The sequence below is a fragment of the Sus scrofa genome, chromosome 10 (assembly GCF_054392235.1).
Source record: "Sus scrofa isolate SSC_HxYL_T2T_F1_AM1 chromosome 10, Sscrofa_HxYL_maternal_Yorkshire_Landrace_v2.0, whole genome shotgun sequence".
In the NCBI taxonomy this organism is placed as follows: Eukaryota; Metazoa; Chordata; class Mammalia; order Artiodactyla; family Suidae; genus Sus; species Sus scrofa.
Genome location: NC_139392.1, coordinates 18231335 through 18250914, shown reverse-complemented (window position 1 = coordinate 18250914; position 19580 = coordinate 18231335). Strand labels below are relative to the sequence as shown.

Here is a 19580-nt window from a genome sequence, read left to right as displayed (position 1 = left end):
ACCTTCTTATTAATGAGGTCTACTTTTTGAATCGCCAGTTGGCAGAGTGCCTAACACATGTTAATTGGTCTCGGTGTGTTTTTAAATATAGCAAAGCATGTTTTTCCCTTTGTTTAATGCCACCTGAGACCACGGTAGGAATTAGAGGGCTAAGGACGCTCGCTCGCTCCTCCAGGGTCTCCTGCCCCTCCCCTCCCATGAGGTGTGTGGCGTGTGTTTGCTCCTTGAATATCTGAGAGTGCCTCGTTGTGTCCCCTACTTTTTGCAAGTCAGTCAAGCCTAGTAGAGAAAAGAGTGTACAGTAGGTCACAAGGGTCTGAATCCCAGCAGTTTTCTTCTCTGGGAAACGATAAAATGAAAGGTTGAACTAGACGATCCCTGGGTTTTCTCTATGTTTGAATATCCCCTGTGATAACAGTCAAGATGCAGAAACAACCTCAATGTCCATCAACAGATGCATGGATTAAGAAGATGTGAGATACACACACACACACACACACACACACATATACACACACACACATACATGCAGTGGAATACTCCTCAGCCATAAAAAAGAGGAAAATGATGCCATTTTCAGCAACAAGGATGGAACTAGAGATTCTCATACTAAGTGAAGTAAATCAGAAAGAGAAAAACAAATACCATATGATATCACTTATATCTGGAATCTAAAATGTGGCACAAATGAGCCTGTCTACAGAAGAGAAACAAACTCACTGACATAGAGAACAGATCTGTGATTGCTAAAGCGGAGGTAAGGGGGAGTGGGATGGACTGGGAGTTTGGGGTTTAGTAGATGCAAACTATAGCATTTGGAGTGGATAAGCAATGAGGTCCTGCTATATATTATAGCACAGGGAACTATATCCAATCACCGTGATAGAAGATAATATGAGAAAAGGAATGTGTGTGTGTGTGTGTGTGTAACTGGGTCACTTTGCTGTACAACAGAAATTGACAGAACATTGTAAATCAGCTATAATAAAAAATTTCAAAAAAACTGTCCTTTCACTTAAAAAGGAGAAAAGAATACTCCCTGTGACGCTCCAGTGATCCTCTGTAATTTGTGAAACCTGGCATAGAATCTGTCCTCTCTGAATAATTTGGAGGACTTTAGGTACATGCAGACACCCAGGGGTAGTGGCTGATAATGCTCAGTGTGTGTTGGGAAACTGAGCTGTGGACGCTCACTTGCCTTGGGGTGGAAGCAGTCCAGGAATGGACAGCTCTCGTTCTCATTGCTCTAGGTGATAATTTAGATTCAGGGCCAGTATACAACATCCAAAGAGCACAGAAAAATATGCAGTAAACCGTGAGAACCTGTAACCCATCTGACCTCACAGAACTTCACTCTTCCTGACGGATGGAAGCTGCTGAGGGTTTTGTGTATTCCATGGATTATTTCTTCGTTCATTTACAAACGTGCGTGTGTGTTTTAGTGACTTCATAATGTTCCACAGAGTGACTATGTTGTGTTCTACTTATCAATTCCTCTCTTTATGGATAATTAGATTATTTTTCACATTTTTTTCCTGTTTTACAAATCATGCTACAGTAAATGTCCTTAGTCTTATATCTTTTTGCATACAAATGACACTTTGGTAAAATTAAGTCTTGAAAGTGGAATTTAGGAGTCAGAGGATAACGATCCTGAAACCTGCCAAATTGAGATTCGAGGAAGCTCTGCCAGTTTGTGCTCTTAACAACACTCATTTCCCCAAACTTCACCAAGTACAGTTAACAATCTTTTGAATTGTTTCCAAACTCATGTGCAAAAAAAGGGGCTTATTTGGAAGAACCACCTTTTTATTTATAAGAGGCTTTTTTCCGCTATTTCTTTGATATTTAGAATCCTATATTCTCAGTGTTTTTTCTTTAGGAATGCTGATCTGATAGATAATGGCTTTCTAGAACCGTTCTCTGTTTCTCTTGATTTTTTCTTCTGCAGGTATTAGGATTTTGTTGTTCCTTGTGTACGCTGGATGAATGCTTTTTTTTTTTCATTTATTTTTTTAATTTTTAATTTTTTTTTTCTTTTTAGGGCCACACCCAGGGCACATGGAGGTTCCCAAGCTAGGGGTCAAATCGGAGCTGCAGCTGCCCGCCTACACCACAGCCACAACAACGTGGGATCCGAGCCATGTCTGTGACCTACACCAGAGCTCACAGCAACACCAGATCCCTGACGCACTGAGTGAGGGCAGGGATCAAACCCGCATCCTCATGGATACTAGTTGGATTCGTTTCAGCTAAGCCATGATGGGAACTCCCTCTGGGTGAATGTTTTGATCAATAAAGGATATGGATTTGTTTTCAACCTCTGTGCATTTTGATATTCACCCAGCTTCTGAGGTTTAAATGTTTCAAGATCGTCATTAATCATCTTTTCATAGTATTCTCTCCTGATGTTTAATAGATCCCGTCTCTTCTCTTACCCTCCTAAAAACTGGAGTTATTTTTATTTTTAAAGGCTCATCTCTGTCTTTTGTTTGCTTTCTTGTCTCCGGGATTTGTTTCCTTTGTTGGGTTAGGAACCTCTTTCCTAATTTTGGTTTTGATTTTGCAGATTTTTAGTTGCCTAATGCCTGTAAAGTGGGCAGTTCCTTCTTGCATCGCTGTGAGTGATAGTGGAGCACAGTGATTTGTCTCCAGGTTTTATAGGAGGCGCTGAATCTGCTGCCCAGGTGCAAGGCACGCCTGTGCTAGCACTTTCCTCCTGTGGTTCTTGGCTCTCGGAAGGAATCGCCCTGTTCACAGCTTAACTTGTGGGTCAATGCTTCCGATCCAAGCTGCTCAGCCCAGGGAGGTATAAGGGAGGACTACGAAGAAGGATTGACGGGCCAGCGGGCTCCAAGGCAGACCTCATTTTATTGCTTTTTGCTTTGTTGCACTTTGCCGATATTGCATTTCTTAACAAGTTGATGGTTTGTGGCAACCCTGGACCAAGTCTTTCAGAGCCATTTTTCCAACAGCATTTGCTCACTTTGTGTCTCTGTCTTGCTTTTTGGTAATTCTCAGAATATTTCAGGTGTTTTCATTATTATATTTATTATAGTCATCTGTGGTCAGGGGTCTTGGTATTACTGTCATAACTGTTTTGAGGTGCCAACTGCCCTGTTCATAATAGATGGTGAGCTGAGTTGATAGACTTTGTGTGTGTTCTGACTGCTCCCCGTCTCTCTACCTCTCAGGCCTTCTTGTTCCCTGAGACACAGAATATTGAAATTAAGTCAATTAATAACCCCACAGTAGCCTCTGAGTATTCAAGTGAAAGGAAGAGCCTGTTTTAAACCAAAAGTTAGAAATGATTGAGCTTAGTGCTGAAGGCATGTCAAAAGCACAGACGGGCAGAAAACCAGGCCTCATGCACCAAAGAGGCGGCCAAGGTGTAATGTGAAGGCAGTTCTGGAAGGAAATCAGAAGTGCTATACCTGAGTGTCAACACACATGAAAAGAAAGCAGAACAGCCCTCTTGCTGATAAGGAGAAAGTTTTGGTGTTCTAGATGGAAGTTCAAACTAACAAAATGGTTCCCTTAAGCCAAAGCCTAATGTAGAAAAAGCCCTAACCCTTGTGGACAAACAGTGCCTCCTACCATGTCAGTCAACGAGGAGTGTTGCAGCCAGCAAGCCATCGGCCACTGCAGCCACTCCCAGGCGGTGCATCCTGAGGGAACTCAGGATAGCGATAAATAGGGGACCAGCCATAGACAGGTAAGGTGCAAACCAAAGGAATGGTTTCAGGGACCCCAGATGCCTGCATCTTCCTGTACATAGAAAAGGGCTAGGGAATTCCCATGGTGGCTTAGTGGTAATGAACCCAACTAGTAACCGTGAGGATGTGGATTCCATACCTGGCCTCGCTCAGTGGGTTAAAGGATCCAGTGTTGCCCTGAGCTGTGGTGTAAGTCGCAGACGTGGCTTGGATCCCTTGTTGCTGTGGCTGTGGTGTAGGCTGGCACCTAGCCTGGGAACCTCCACATGCAGCGGGTGAGGCCCTAGAAAGCAAAAAGGAAGGAAGGAAGGAAGAAAAAAAGAAAGGAAGGAAGGAAGAAAAGAAAGAAAGAGAAAAAGAAAGGGAGAAAGGAAGACAGTGGGGGAGCCTGGTTGAAAGACACTGGAAGCTTAGCTGAGAGACCCTGGTTGAGGTTGGACCAGGTCCCTAGACAGAAGACTGGCCTGTCATTTTTCTTTAAATTGGCTACTTTAGTAGAGGTTGTCAGCATCAAAGAGAGCTTTTCAGCTGTGATGAAGGGACATCTACTCTCAGCCAGCAACAGCTTTCTCAGGCAACTGAGAAACTTGCGGGAATCGTGGAGGCTACTCCTCTAACCTGGCGTCCGTCCTTAGAGGGAAACCCACTCATTTTCATTAACAACCTGCTCTGCCGGGGATGCGCCTAAGAGCTGGTCACTCCGTGATCCGAGCACCCACAGTGGTCTTAGGCAACAGAAGGGAAAAAGCCAGATGGGCGAGAGGTCTGACCCCCTTAGGGTCACATCCAAGGAGCTAAGCTCACAGACAGTACATTGGCCCACCTTGTCACTAGCTGTTTTGTCTCAGCAAACTGACCTCAGAAGGGGGACACATCTTTCAAAACCAGAAGGATAGGAGTTCCTGTTGTGGCGCTGTGGAAATGAATCTGACTAGTATCCACGACAATTAGGGTTCGATCCCTGGCCTCGGGGATCTGCCGTTGCCATGAGCTGTGGTGCAGGCCGGTGGCTGCAGCTCTGATTGGACCTCTAGCCTGGGAACCTCCATATGCTGCAGGTGCGGCCCTAAAAAGACCAAAAAAAAAAGCGCAACTAATATTCAGGGGCTCTAAAAATAATAGAGATTTTGCCCTGGGCTTCACCTGTGCACTCAGAAAGAGGGCATTTGTGGAATGCCAACAACTTTGTCTCCTCAACTTAGAGAGATGGGGGGACTCTTCCAGCATTCCTCTTTCAGTGCCACGGTGTGGAAGCTCGTTTAGGGTCTGATACTCAGTTGGGCAGTCTAGGCTGGTGGTATATATTTAGGAGGCCTTAGTATATCTAGCCAGTGAAAACCTGGGAGTAAACTAGAATACTTTAGGAAGGGGTTACAGAGTGAATAGAGGAAAATCCTAGAACCCTAAGGAACACTGAAATGAGTGTGGAAAGTGAAGTGATAATTCTTTTAAAATGAGTTTCAAAGCAAAGCACTTAAGCTACTTAGGGTCCAGGGTTTCTCATATTTTTCTAGAATATGGCTGTCACCCAGGAGTTGATAAGTTATCAACTAAGATTACTTTTTTCTTTTTTTTAATTACTCAATGAATTATTACTTTTATAGTTGTACCATGATCATCACAATCCAATTTTATAGGCTTTCCATCCCACAACCCCAGGGCATCCCCCCACCCCCCAAACTGTCTCCTCCGGAGACCATAAGTTTTTCAAAGTCTGTGAGTCAGTATCTGTTCTGCAAATCAGTTCATTCTGTCCTTTTTTCAGATTCCACATGTCAGTGAAAGCACTGGATGTTGGTGTCTCATTGTCTGGCTGACTTCACTTAGCATGATAATTTCTAGGTCCACCAACATTGCTGAAAATGCCAGTATTTCGTTCCTTTGAATGGCTGAGTCATATTCCATTGTGTATACATGTACCACATCTTCTGGATCCACTCCTCTGTTGATGGACATTTAGGTTGTTCCCATGCATAGGCGTGCCAGAAGGAGAAGAGAGAGAGAAGGGGACAGAAAATGTATTCCAAGAGATAATAGCCGAAAACTAAGATTACCTTGAATCTTCTGAGTAATCTGTTTTCTGGGCGCATATCTAGGAACTCAGGATCGGAACACATCTAGAATTATAGGAAAGTTCCACAGTCCCAGGAATGTCTTATCCCCACATCTCAGGGTCAAATGTCCAACCTTCCTTGGTATGCTAATGGACCACTGTGGGAATCTGTGAACCCAAGCCAACTGCTGTTAAGGAGAAAATGAGGTCAGGAGTTCCCGTCGTGGCTCAGTGGTTAACAAATCCGACTAGGAACCATAAAGTTGAGGGTTCAATCCCTGGCCTTACTCAGAGGGTTAAGGATCCGGTGTTGCTGTAAGCTGTGGTGTAGGTCACAGATGCGGCTCGGATCCCGCGTTACTGTGGCTCTGGCGTAGGCCGGCGGCTACAGCTCCGATTGAACCCCTTGCCTGGGAACCTCCATATGCTAAGGGAGTGGTCCAAGAAATGGCAAAAAGACAAAAAAAAGAAAAAAAGAAAAAAAAAAGAGGTCAAGAAAAGAAAAGCATGGCGTTCCTGCTGTGGTGCAGTGTGTTAAGAATTCAACTGCAGTGGCTCCGGTTGCTATAGAGGTGCAGGTTTAATCCCTGGCCTGGGGAACTGGGTTAAGGGATCTGGCATTGCCACAGCTGTGGCTCAGATTAATTCCCTGGCCCAGGAACGTAGCATTGCGTGCAGGCCCATTAAAAAGAAAAGAAAAGAAAGTCAGAAAGGACAAATTTGCATCTCTAAGACAGATCTAAGAGACTTGAGATGTAGAGACTTAAATTAAATCCCTGGACTGTCTCCTACTGGTTCAGTCCCCTTAAACAGCTCAGTGACCAAATGTCTTTGAGTACAAGTTTCCACATCTTTCACACGGGAGAATAATTGTACTAGAATGTCCAATTTGGTGGGCTATAAAATCGGCATGCATAAAAATTGTTGTTTTTAAGACTTTCCCATGATCTTATTCAAAAAAAACTAGTCATGGGAAATAAATGAAAAAGAATATGAATAATTTGAATTTACCGTGAATTTTTGTACATTTACTTTTTACGTCTAGGTACACATTGCTTTTAACAGCTTGTCAGATGGTACATAAGCCCCAGTTGGAAATACAGAATACTTCTCATTTCTCAGTATAATACCCTTTCCCCATTTAGAGGTTATACATCTTTTTCCGTATTGAGGTAAAATGTATTTGATAGGGATACAATATTTGAATATTTTCAAGGTCAGTAGAATTAAGGTATTTCTTGACCAAGCAAAAGCAATTCTTTTCAAAATAGAGTTTCATTGTAAGGTACAGGGAAAAGTCCTGCTTGACTAATTCTAGAAAATAGCATTTCAAATTTCATTGTCTTTTAATAGGTTGAGTCATCAGTTCAGTTTAGGTTGTAATCAGATGGAAGGGTTGCTTCCCTTGATTGAATTCAATACAAACCAAAAATTATGTTTCAAGTTAATTCCAGAATGAGCTGAAATGATCTGTTAAGGATTTGAAAATGAATAAATGTCTTGAGTAACCTGGAATTTGGTTTCATTCAAGAGGCTCTTATGCTATCATTTGAACAGAATCTTTCACTTTCGATGAGTTGGAAAATGAAAGAGACTAAAGAAATTAGTAGTATGACCTCATATTGGTATAGTATGTTGTTTCAAGGAGACGTTTGAAAATTAGTATCAGAATCTCCATTTCTCTTCTTTGACAAATTAAAATGAAATGTGTTCATTTTTATAGAAGTTGAGAAAATAGAATTATATTAACAGAAGTTAGGAATTCCCGTCGTGGCACAGCCAAAATGAATCCGACTAGGAACCATGAGGTTGCAGGTTCGATCCCTGGCCTTGCTCAGTGGGTTAAGGATTCGGTGTTGCTGTGAGCTGTGGTGTAGGTCACAGACGGATCTGGTGTTGCTGTGGCTGTGGTGTAGGCCAGCAGGTACAGCTCCGATTAGACCCCTAGCCTGGAAACCTCCATATGCTGCGTGTTCGGCCCTAAAAAGCAAAAAAAAAAAGAAGTTAATGGAAATTCATGAGGGTTATTACATCAAAGTACTTCAGTAGCACACATTAACTAGCGTTGTTATTTACTGTTTTATCATAAAAATCAGAATAAAGGGAAGGGAATCAATGTTATCAATGAAGCATTTCGTATTAACGACTCTGGAATTCATTCACTGAGTACCTGAAGTGTGTCTGGTGTGGTGTATTCATGCTGTTGTTTCTAGGATTCTTTTTGAGAGAATGTGTAATTATACTGTCCTGGGTTAGAGGGTCTTCTGGACTGGATTAATGTGACTATTATTTATTTTAAATTCCTCTAATAGCTTTTTGTTTGTTTCTATTTATAATTGAGGAAATGTTTTATCTTTTTTTTTTTTTTTTTTTTCTGTCGTAAAATGAGTGGCTTTAAAGGGAAGTTTTGGGAGTAAAGGAGACAGTGATTTTCGGAGTTCCCGTTGTGGCTCAGCAGTTAACATACCTGACCAGCATCCATGAGGATTCAGGTTCAATCTCTGGCCTTTCTCAGTGAGTTAACGATCTGACATTGCCATGAGCTGTGGTGTAGGTCACAGACACGACATGGATCCTGCATTGCTATGGCTGTGGCATAGGCTGGCAGCTACAGCTCCAATTGGACCCCTAGTCTGGGAACCTCCACATGCCCCGAGTGTGGCCCTAAAAAAAAAAAAAAAAAAAGGGAAAAAGAGACAGTGATTTTTCCTGCAATTAAATACTATGCAACAACATAAAACTACACGTTCAAAGAATATTAATACCTTAAAACATGATTAAGTGTAAAAAGCAGAATGTAAAACTATATATAGCATGCTATAAATACTAGCAGATTGTTAGATAGGTAGATATAGTAATATGAGAAAAAGAATATATGTATATATGATTAGATCACTTTGCTGTTTGGTAGAAATTGACAGAACGCTGTAAATCAACTATAATGGAAAAAATAAAACTCTTAGAATGAATAAGCAATGATGTCCTCCTGTATAGCACAGGAAACTATCCAGTCTTTTGGAACAGACCAGAATGGAAGATAGTATAACAAAAGGAAAGTATATATATATATATATATATGTATATGTATATGTATGACTGGGTCACTTTGCTATACAGCAGAAATTGGCACAACATTGTAAATCAACTATACTTTAATAAAAAATTTTTTTTTTTTTTTGTCTTTTTGTCTTTGTTGTTGTTGTTGTTGTTATTGTTGCTATTTCTTGGGCCGCTCCCGCGGCATATGGACGTTCCCAGGCTAGGGGTTGAATCGGAGCTGTAGCCACCGGCCTACGCCAGAGCCACAGCAACGAGGGATCCGAGCTGCGTCTGCAACCTACACCACAGCTCACGGCAACGCCAGATCGTTAACCCACTGAGCAAGGCCAGGGATCGAACCCGCAACCTCATGGTTCCTAGTCGGATTCGTTAACCACTGCGCCACGACGGGAACTCCAATAAAAATTTTTTTAAGAAAAAGAAAAGAACAAGAAGAAATGTTCTGCCTGATCAGGACTCTGAGTGACTTATTTGCTTTTTCATATTATAAGTTTTTTTAAAACAGTTAACAGCAAGCATTTTCTGATTATATAAGTAATGAGTATGATTAAAATAAATAGAAAATAAAGGGCAGAATAAAAATCATTCAAAAATTTTTAAAAAATTATTGGCTTAACATTATATTTAACCCCCCACAAAGAAAATAAATTTCAAGATTTACAGTTAAATGAATAGGATGTGTTTATCATGAGATTCCCAGGCTAGGGGTCAAATCAGAGATGCAGCTGCCAGCCCGCCCACACCACAGTCACAGCGATGCCAGATCTTTAACCCACTGAGCAAGGCCAGGGATCGACCCTGCATCCTCATGGATACTAGTTGGGTTCGAACCCCGCTAAGCCTCAATGGGAATTCCCAAGAAGGTGCAGAATTTGAATGCAGTTTGCACGGAGTTTGGAAAATGGTGAAAAAAACAGCAGATGGAGATTGATCTTTGAGGCACCCTGTGTTTCATTTTTAATTTGCGATAATGGCCCTTGTAGTGATCTTTTCTGGACTGCTTTTGATTAGAGAGAAGAGGAGCAAACTTGTGTTAAGTCTTGATGCTGCACTTGAATTATTTAATAGGCTCTAACATATTTAGCAGGGGTTTGAAGGCTGGGTTGAGGAATAGGCATAAAGGTCTCAGGCCTTTCACCTAGAGAGCAAGCCTTTTCTGGCAGTGACAAAAGTAATTATTCCCCCAGGGTTTTGCATGGACCTTTGAAAAGCTGTCCCTCCTGAGTTTCCTGGGCAAAAGCTGCTTCACTTACTCTTCCTTATCTTCTCTGTCTCTCGCAGTCCCAGCAGAAGTGCATCGTGGTCTTTGCCCTGGTGTGCTGCTTTGCCATTCTCGTTGCCTTGATATTTTCGGCCGTGGACATCATGGGAGAGGATGAGGATGGACTGTCAGAAAAAAATTGTCAAAATAAATGTCGGTAAGAGGTAACAAACAAAAATTCAAAAATCCTCTTTTCGGGAGTGGGCAGGAACATCAAGGAGGGCCCTGGACGGTGGAGAGAAAAATAGTGTAAAGACGCATGATCGCCAAACTTGCCCTTGGACGATGGACTCTGTCCACTCAAGCTTTCATCTAGACCAAAGGGATAAAAATGAGTAACGACTTGGAGTTCCCGTCGTGGCTCAGTGGTTAACAAATCAGACTAGGAACCATGAGGTTGCGGGTTCGATCCCTGGCCTTGCTCAGTGGGTCGAGGATCCGGCGTTGCTGTGAACTGTGGTGTGGGTTGCAGACACAGCTCGGATCCCACGTTGCTGTGGCTGTGGTGTAGGCCGGTGGCTACAGCTCCGATTGGACCCCTCGCCTGGGAACCTCCATATGCCGAGGGAGCAGCCCTAGAAAAGACAAAAAAAAAAAAAAGAGTAAGGACTTAAATCACTTTACAATTTGGGCGTGTTCTGGTCAAGGGCATGGTTGACAAGATGACATTTTGTAGTAGTCTGCATTTCTGAAAACCTCTGTGCCTGTGTGTCTGAGGTTCTGGTTTGTTCCGTGATAAGCTTGGCTAAAGTGAAGGCCCCAATAGACAGAGGACACTGAGCTAGTTGTTACGTCAATGAGAAATTAAACACACAATTTGGGAAAAACTCCAACTTAAAATGGGGATTAAATAGGAGTTCCCTTCGTGGCTCAGTGGTTAATGAACCTGACTAGGGTCTATGATGATGCGGGTTTGATCCTTGGCCTCACTCAGTGGGGTAAGGATCTGGCGTTGCCGTGAGCTGTGGTGTAGGTCGCAGGTGCAGCTCAAATCCTGCGTTGCTCTGGCTGTGGTGTAGGCTGGCCGGTGCAGCTCCGATTGGACCCCTAGCCTGGGAACCTCCACATGCCATGGATGTGGCCCTAAAAAAGAAATTGGGGATTAAGTAAAGAAGCCTGTCCATGAAAAGACAGGAGCCTCCTCAGGCTGTCTCCATTTAGCACCAAGTTTATTTTTAATCCGGACATTGCAATAGCTTTGCTGTTATCTTTATGTATTCTTTCTCTTCAGGTACATTAAATAATAACATTTCCTTAGGGTCATTTCTGACGGCAGAGCCGTCCCAGCATGGTTTTATCCCCATCAGTCTCCTCGTCCAGCTCTTTCCTGAGAGCTTCTTCATTTGGGGAGGCTGGGAGGAGGATGCAGAAGAGTACCAAGAGGAGGCAGAGAGATAAGAGACTTATTTTTATATAGGAGTTGCTGCCAAGCTGACGTGAGGCCACAAAATCATAATGGTTATATGAGTTAGCTCTTAGAGTGAATTTTAATTGTGATTTTTCCCCCCCCTTTGGAAAGCATTAGTCAAAGTGCCCCTCTTTTCTAGCTTAAAATCAACCACAGTCTGGTAACATATATGCAGGTTTTTATCTTGGATGCTTTGCCTTGAGGGTTGAATGTTGGACACACAAAAACATTTGGAAAAGACAAAGTTTGGGGGTTTTTTACCCCTTGATGTATTGTAGTCTAATTACCAGGCCATAGTGTGATACACCACAAAGGATACACGAGAGAAATGAGTACACGGTTTAGATTTCTTGGGGTTTGACAGGTGTTCCTAAGTATATTTATTTCCCAGACTGAATTTAGGAGAAAAATTATATTGAGATTATAAGGCAATCCATAGACTCACACTCCCAATCAGCCATCTGCATCAGTATCTTGTACCAATCCTTTTGTGTGCCAAGTATAAACATTTTGTGGGTAAGGGGGCCGGTGACAACTCCTTGTTCAGTGCAGTGCTCTGCCCCTCTCTCCCACCTCTGCTGTGATGACGACTGCAGGGTGCTTTCGATGGCAAACCCCAGAACCTCGAAAGCAGCCCCACAAATGTCAACCTGTAACAACTGCTTTAGGACAAAATACCCAGGACGTTTTAACAAACATTACCAGGTATGGGTAGGGTGGACTTAAAAAAAAATGCACAACCTGTAAGTTGAGAGCTCACTTTTACTGGGGGCAAAAGTAGGACTTAAGCCCCGGGGGACAGCATCTCAGGTAGCCCTGAGAAACCGCTCTGAGAGGCGAGGGAGGAGCTAGGATATACAGGAGTTTTTGCAACAAAGGGCAGGGAGCAGGAGCAGAAAAGGTGTGGGCTCCCCGAATCCTTCCTTTGATACGCACCTCTGCCATCAGGGCCAGCATCCTGAGTTTTCACAGCTGCAGGACTCACCAGCTGTCACCCGTGGAGGTGACTGCGTTCAGATGACGTTGACAATCTTTGTTTCATCCTTCACCATAGCCAGGGCGGCGGTATTTCCGATAGAAAAGGGGGATATCAGGATAGGATAAGGGGGGGTGGCGCGTGCAGGCAGACACTTGCTCTACAAGTTTGGTGCTCGTCTCCTGAAGGTCATTGCTAGTCACAGGGAGCAGACATCCCCATGAAGGATGTTCGTGTTTCTCTAGGTAGGAGGAGATGCAAGAATTGGGCACATAAAATCTTCTGAAAAGATCTGACCGTCCGAAGCCCTGCTCTTCCAGTTTTCCCAGGGCATGAAGTGCTTCACTTCTGATTTTCACCGTGACCTCTGCTCAGGGGGTGCTGTGGGTCATGATTTTTTTATTTTATTTTGTGATTTTTATTTTTTCTGTCACAGTTGATTTACAGTGTCCTGTCACTTTCTACTGTGCAGCAACGTGACCCAGCCACATCTATATCTGTATCTATTATATACATATATTCTTTTTCTCACATTATCATCCATCAGGTTCCAGCAGTGGCTCATGATTTAATCCAGGTAGAGGCTGATGGCAAGGGCCAAACTTCAGTTCATAGTCGCTTTCAACAACAACAAAAAAGGGGTGGGGGCGCCTTAGAATTATGGCTCTTTCGCTCGGGGGGAGCTCTAATTTAATTTTAACTTTTAACTCATACAGCTGGAATTTTGGTCTGGTTATTTCTGCCATCTCAATCAGTAACTGAATCCTGATGCGTCATCACGGCTTCTCCATCCATCTAGAGTGTCTTCCTCCAAGTACCAGCCGCTCTCCTGCTTCCTTTCCCCTGGGGCGGTGGGAATCCCACCTCTGGTTGCCAGGTTGCACCCCTACCTGCAGCTCTCTTTTCCAGAACCTGCAGCCCCTGGGGATCGTCCTCTCGGCTACAGCCTCTTTCCTCTGTCTTGTGTGTCCATCCTCCCATGTTCTCAGCCTTGCAATGCTTTTGTCTGTCTGCCTGGGTGGTAGCGGGCTTCCTCCAGCCTCTCTCCTAGAAGCCACAGCTTGTTCTTCTCCAAAGCACAGGAGACTGCAATTCCTTATACCTCAGTCCAGGCCATCTCCAGTGGGACAGCCCATGGCCCCGCTATGGTCCCCTGATCATTCTCCTTTTAACATGCTGAACGTTTCTTACATGGGCTCCTCCCTCCTTATCACTCTAAGGCGAGGTTACCTTCTAACTTCCAGGACACTCCGCCTCCTTCTTTCCTGCCTGGCTACTAGCCCTGCCATTGTCCTTAGGAACTGAGCCAGGCCCAGGATCTAAGGTGATACCAGAAAGATACCAGAACCTGGGTTCTTATTCACAGCAGTGGAAGAATGAACTCTGCGAACACACAGGCAGCAGGCAAGCAAAGTCTTTATTACAGGAGAGCAAACAGCTCCCAGGGCTGCTGGGAGGGGGAGAAGAGCCCCCTTCTTTATTGTCCTGTAGGGGTTTTTATTCCTTAAAGATGGGGGGTACCAATGTGGGCTTCAGAAAGATGTGGTTTTCTCCCATCGGCTTTGCTCTATTGCTTATATCAGTCCTTGTCCAGTAGGGGCTTGAGGGTTGGAAATGTCCCTTAAGTTTTATGGTTTCTTTGTCCTTTTCTTTCCTTAGATTAAGTCACCATTCCTCCCATTCCTTTTTTATTAGTTGAGGAGTGGGCTGGAGATTCGAATTTCCTATAGTAAACAAAGCCTGTGGGGAATATGCTTTTCCTATAATAAAACAAGGTCTGTGGAGGTGTTAACTCCCTGGAGCCCTTAAGCCACAAATGTTAATCAATGTTCATATCAAAAGAATGCCTTGGAGCCCATGGTCCTACACTGACTACCCGAGTTAATAGTCTGTCTCAGAGCCACATCCTCATGGATACTAGTCAAGTTCATTACCGCTGCACCACCACGGGAACTCCAAGATAAGATATATTATCTAGATAAATTTATTATTCCTCTATGGAATTCATTTGGGGGGAATAACTGAGGATTATGAGAGGAGAAACTAAAGGTTAGAGAGTCTCTATTTAAAAATGATTATCACATGGAAGTGAGAAAAAAACCTACTGAGGAATTGCTAAAATGAAATAGAGTAATCTAACAGATTTTTTTTCTAACTTTGAGTAAATAATGTTTAATGATAATTGGAAATGGAAGATAAATGCTTAATTTTAAAAGAAATCTGAAAACGTTTAAATTTAGGTACTTTTATGCTTCTGAGCTCTGTTTTCACTTGAAATGTCACTTATTAACATCTTAATTTCACTTCTGAGTCAAGTAAAATTCAAATTTTCTGAATCATGGGAGAGTTGATTAGCCAAGACCCAGGAAATATTGTTTATATTCTCATAGTTAAAATCTTAAAGATTATTTTTAGGGACTTCCTGTTGTGACTCAGTGGTAATGAACACGACCAGAATCCACGAGGATGGGGTTCGACCCCTGGCTTCACTCAGTGGGTTAAGGATCCTGCACTGCCATGAGCTATGGTGTAGTTTGCAGGTTGTGGCTCAGCTCCCGCGTTGCTGGATCCCAAGTTGCTGTGGCTGTGGTGTAGGCCAGCAGCTACAGCTCCGATTCATCCCTTAGCCAGGGAACTTTCATATGCCACAGGTGTGGCCCTAAAGAGCCAAGAAAAAAGATTATCTGTAATGTTTTATCTTTAGCGTTGTATGTTTAAAGGAGGAAATGCAAGAGAGCATGATGCTTCCTGATGGCCTATAATTACCACTTGGAAGCAGCAAAAGCTAATTATTTCAAAGTTTTAATTTTAATGAAACTCAACATATGATTAACGATGTTGACATTTCCTGTTGCCAGGTTTGTTCTGCAAAAAGATTATTTGAGTGTGGCATATACATTTTTCAGAAAGTTCTTTGAACCCTTATAGGCACAGCCCTATCTGATCATCATGAATGGCACTTGGCCACAGAAAGCACAGCTGTCTTTTCCCCAGATAGCCTGTTTCAGCTGCCTTTGCAGGAGGGACATCCAGGAATAGTGAAGGGCCTGGCCCTTAAGCAGAGGCAAAGGGGACACTGTAAAAGGGAGAGGGGAGAGAAAAAGAAAACCCAGGTGGATGTCCTGATGGATATTTTTGTATTTTGTATATAGATTTCTAATTAGAAAAACTTTCTCATCGGAACTTTCAATTAAAGTAATTGCCATGATTATAGTGTATATTGAGGAGTTCCTGTTGTTGCTCTGGGGGTTAAGAACCCAACTAGTATCCATGAAGATGCGGGTTTGATCCTGGATTTAGGATCTGGTGTCGCCATGAGCTGTGGTGTAGGTCGCAGATGCGGCTTGGATCTGGCATTGCTGTGGCTGTGGTGTAGGCCAGCAGCTGCAGCTTAGATTTGACCCCTAGCCTGGGAACTTCCATGTGCCATGAGTGCGCCCCTAAAAAAATTAATAAATAAAAATAAGGGTGTATATAGAGAAAAAGTATTAAAAGAAAAATCTGTTGAAGAATTCACTGGACTTCGGCTTCCAGAATTGCAGAACTTTGGAAAGTTAGAACAGCGTGCAGATTTGGAAAGCAAACACTGAAGAATCAGATCTTATTTCAGAGGAGGAACTTTCAACTATGATTCTAAAAGACGAGGGCTGTGAGTGATCAACGAGTTTGCAGCTAAACCTCACCTGCCCCCCCAAAGCTGGTTTTCAGGTGTTACTTACACTTGATGTAGCCATGGGCTTGGACCAACAAAGTTTGGTTCAGAAGACGTGGGGTGAGTCCCATTTCTGTCCCTTCAAGCAGAGCAGGTGACCTCAAGGAAGCCTGAGAATTCTCACTTATAAATTGATGAAAATTGTCCCATGCTGTTGTGAGATGAAAGTCAATTCATGTACGAGGGAGGAAATGGCAAACTCCTTTACTGAGTGAGGCCTTATATTTGCTTATTTTTTTCTTTTTAAATTTTTTATTATAGATAATTTACCATGTTCTGTCAGTTTCTGCTGTTCAGCAAAGCGACCCATGTATACATATACATTCTTTTTCTCACATTTATACTTCTCGAGATGAGCCACGCTTGTCTCTTGTCTCTTATTCTAAGCGAAGTACTTTTATTCCAGGCACTCTTTTGGAAATATTGCAGGCTGGGGTATTTAGTTACCTGGCTATGGTGCAGATGCTTTCTTGTCCTCAGTATGCAATTCTCAGGGGTGCTATTTACTGGTAACTGAGAGTAGAGCCAGCTCTTCTGTTTTTATTTGATTATCTCATTATCCTGGTGCTCATGTCTTCTCACAGACAGGACCTAGCCCTGCATTTCCAGGTGGACTGTGAGCCTCCACAGATGACCATTTTTAGATACTATTTGCTTTTGTCGTTGCAGTTATCATTTCTTTCTTTTCTTTTCTTTCTTTTTTTGTTTTTTTGTCTTTTCTAGGGCCGCACCCGCGGCATATGGAGGTTCCCAGGCTGGGGGTCTAATGGGAGCCACAGCTGCCAGCCTACACCACAGCCACAGCAACACCAGATCCGAGCCTCGTCTGTGACCTACACCACAGCTCACGGCCACGCGGATCCTTAACCCACTGAGTGAGGCCAGGGATCGAACCCGCAGCCTCATGGTTCCTAGTTGGATGCGTTAACCACTGAGCCATGACGGGAACTCCGCAGTTATCATTTCTTTTGTACCAGCAGTAGTGGACTGTGAGGCTCTACAAATGGCCACTTTTAGATATTATTTGCCTCTGTTACTGCGGTTATCATTTCTTTTGTACGAAAATATTCCAGCTACTACATAAGTTACTTAATGTTACCTCACTGATTCTTACAATACAGCAGATGTTACCCTTATTCTACAGATGAAATGATAGGTTCAAAATGATTGAATCGTCTACCCTCCTAGGACGGCCTCAAGCTGGGTTCAAATTCAGGGCTGGCTTGCTGTTTCCTTACTCTCAGGCTCCAAGGGCCGAGTCAGGGCTGCTGTGGTGGGGCTGCCACCTGCGTGAGGAGCAGGGCATGCCAGCCGCTTACCTTGTCCAGCGTCCCTCACCCCCCAACAGGCCGAGTGAGCTTGTGTCGCTCTTTCCTCTGCCTCCACACTCGTGTTCTCCAGCTGCATGTCTCCCACCACCGCCTTCAGCTATTGTTACAGACAGCTGTTGTTTCCTGCATGTGCTGGGGTGGGGACGAAATGGTACATTAAGATTCATGACAACAGGGAGTTCCCTTGTGGCTCAGTGGGTTGGGAAGCCGACTCCTATCCATGAGGATGTGGGTTCCATCTCTGGCCTCACTCAGTGGGTTAAGGATCCGGCGTGGCCGCGAGCTGTGGTGTAGGTCACAGAAGCGCCTTGGATCTGGAATTGTTGTGGCTGTGGTGTTGACCAGCAGCTTCAGCTCTGATTTGACCCCTAGCAGGGGCGGCCCTAAAGAAAACAGCAAAACCGGGTCACGTGAAATACGAGGCCCTGCCAACACCGCCCCCACCGGCCCCCGCCAAGACATCACTTCCTTTTCCAGCTTCCCTGCTCTGTTGTCATCAGTCTAAATGACTTCCTGGGCCCCCAAATCACCTGGCCCGCATTCCTGGGCCTCAGGGCCCGCCTCCCTGCTGCTTCCTTTCCTGAGCCCGCGTTCCTTCTTGTCTCCGCTTCTAGGGTTTCTCCTAAGGCCACCCCTCCTGCGGGACATGTGCCCCAGGCCACCTGGGTCTGCGAGGTCACATCTGAGGGCTCCTGCAGTGCCCAGAGCTGACCGCTCCTGTCATGCTCTTTAACTACTGGCGAATGAATCCCAAGTATTTAACCAATCTCCACAGGAGGCTGCTTTTACAAAATGAGCATCCGAAGTCATTGAGAATCCCTTGGAGCTATATGCGCTGTAAACACCTGTATGTGTTACTTTGTGTTGAGCTGAACTATTTTATATGAAGGCGTTTGTGAGTTTGTCTCTCCTTTTAGATTGTTATATATATTTTAAAAGGTTAGGAGCCATAGCTAAGAGAGGGACTCCTCCTCCCCACCTAGTTTTAACATATTGGAAATATGGGGCACAGTGCATTCTAGAATTCCCGAAGTATCAACACGAGGTAGCGTGTGTTTCTCTAACTCTTCTTAGATGAATGAATATTGAGTTTGGCCTTTGGTTCAAGGTAGAGAATTAATGAAAGTTCAGTCAAGGGAAATTTTAAAAACTGTAACATGCTCTCAATTTATGTATAAATCAATCTAGCCTGGAAGTGCGATGTTATAATTCCCATTGTGGCTTAGTGGGTTAAGAAACCGACCAGTGCCCATGAGGATGAGGGTCTGATCCATGGCCTCGCTCAGTGGGGTAAGAATCCGGTGTTGCCATGAGCTGTGTTGTAGGTCACAGACGCAGCTCAGATCCTGTGTTGTTGTGCCTGTGGTGTAGGCCGGCAGCTGTAGCTCTGATTCGACCCCTAGCCTGGGAACCTCCATATGGTGGCCCTTAAAAAAAAAAAAAAAAAACAATGATTACATTGCTTCATGTCTATTGTGTGTCTTTTTTAGGTTCAGGCATTAATAATTATGGTCTCAGAGATCTCAATTTGTATTCTCTCTTGGGATTCAGGGACTATTAAAAGGTCACTTTCAGAGAACACCTTTTTTTTGGCAATTCTATGACAGGTGAGTTAGGATGAGACTTCTCAAGTGTGTGCTTTATTATTCTTTTCTGACTAGCGTTTTGGTCCTTCCTACAAATCTAGTAAAGAAGGGAGCAGCAGTGACATGGGGCCTTTTTATGTGTGGTCACTAAATTTTTATTCCATGTCTCGTAATTCCAAGGATGCCATGAAGTGCCCACTTGAGACCCCATGTCTTAAACTGCCGCGCACATATCTGTCTCTTCTTCTAGACTGTAAGCTTGCTGGGGCACTCTGTCTTCTGCTTACATTTTCAGCACCTGATAGGATGCTGAAACAAAGTATCTGCTATGGATGCTCCTCCCATCCATAGCAGATACTTTGGTATCTGCTATGGATGGGAGGAGAGAAGAAATGCACTGCTGAAATAACATCCTGGTCCAGTGCCTCAGACAGAGTACAAGTACATGCTCAGATGAGTGTTAATTCCTGGGTAAGC

The 19580-nt window shown here is 43.7% G+C and overlaps 1 protein-coding gene across 7 annotated transcripts in view; it reads left to right on the top strand.

The window, feature by feature from the left end:
* The window catches only part of PLD5 (phospholipase D family member 5), a 302902-nt gene that overhangs the window by 130524 nt on the left and 152798 nt on the right, over window positions 1–19580 (top strand). For 3 of the 7 annotated variants that reach the window (XM_084979298.1, XM_021064454.2, XM_021064453.2), the window contains exon 2: window positions 10111–10247. In XM_084979298.1, coding sequence (XP_084835424.1) covers window positions 10242–10247 — 6 coding nt within the window. In that variant the 5' untranslated portion in view covers window positions 10111–10241. Of the gene's footprint in view, window positions 1–10110; window positions 10255–19580 lie in introns of those variants that run through there. The other 4 variants (XM_084979299.1, XM_084979296.1, XM_084979297.1 and 1 more) reach the window with 2 other exon arrangements.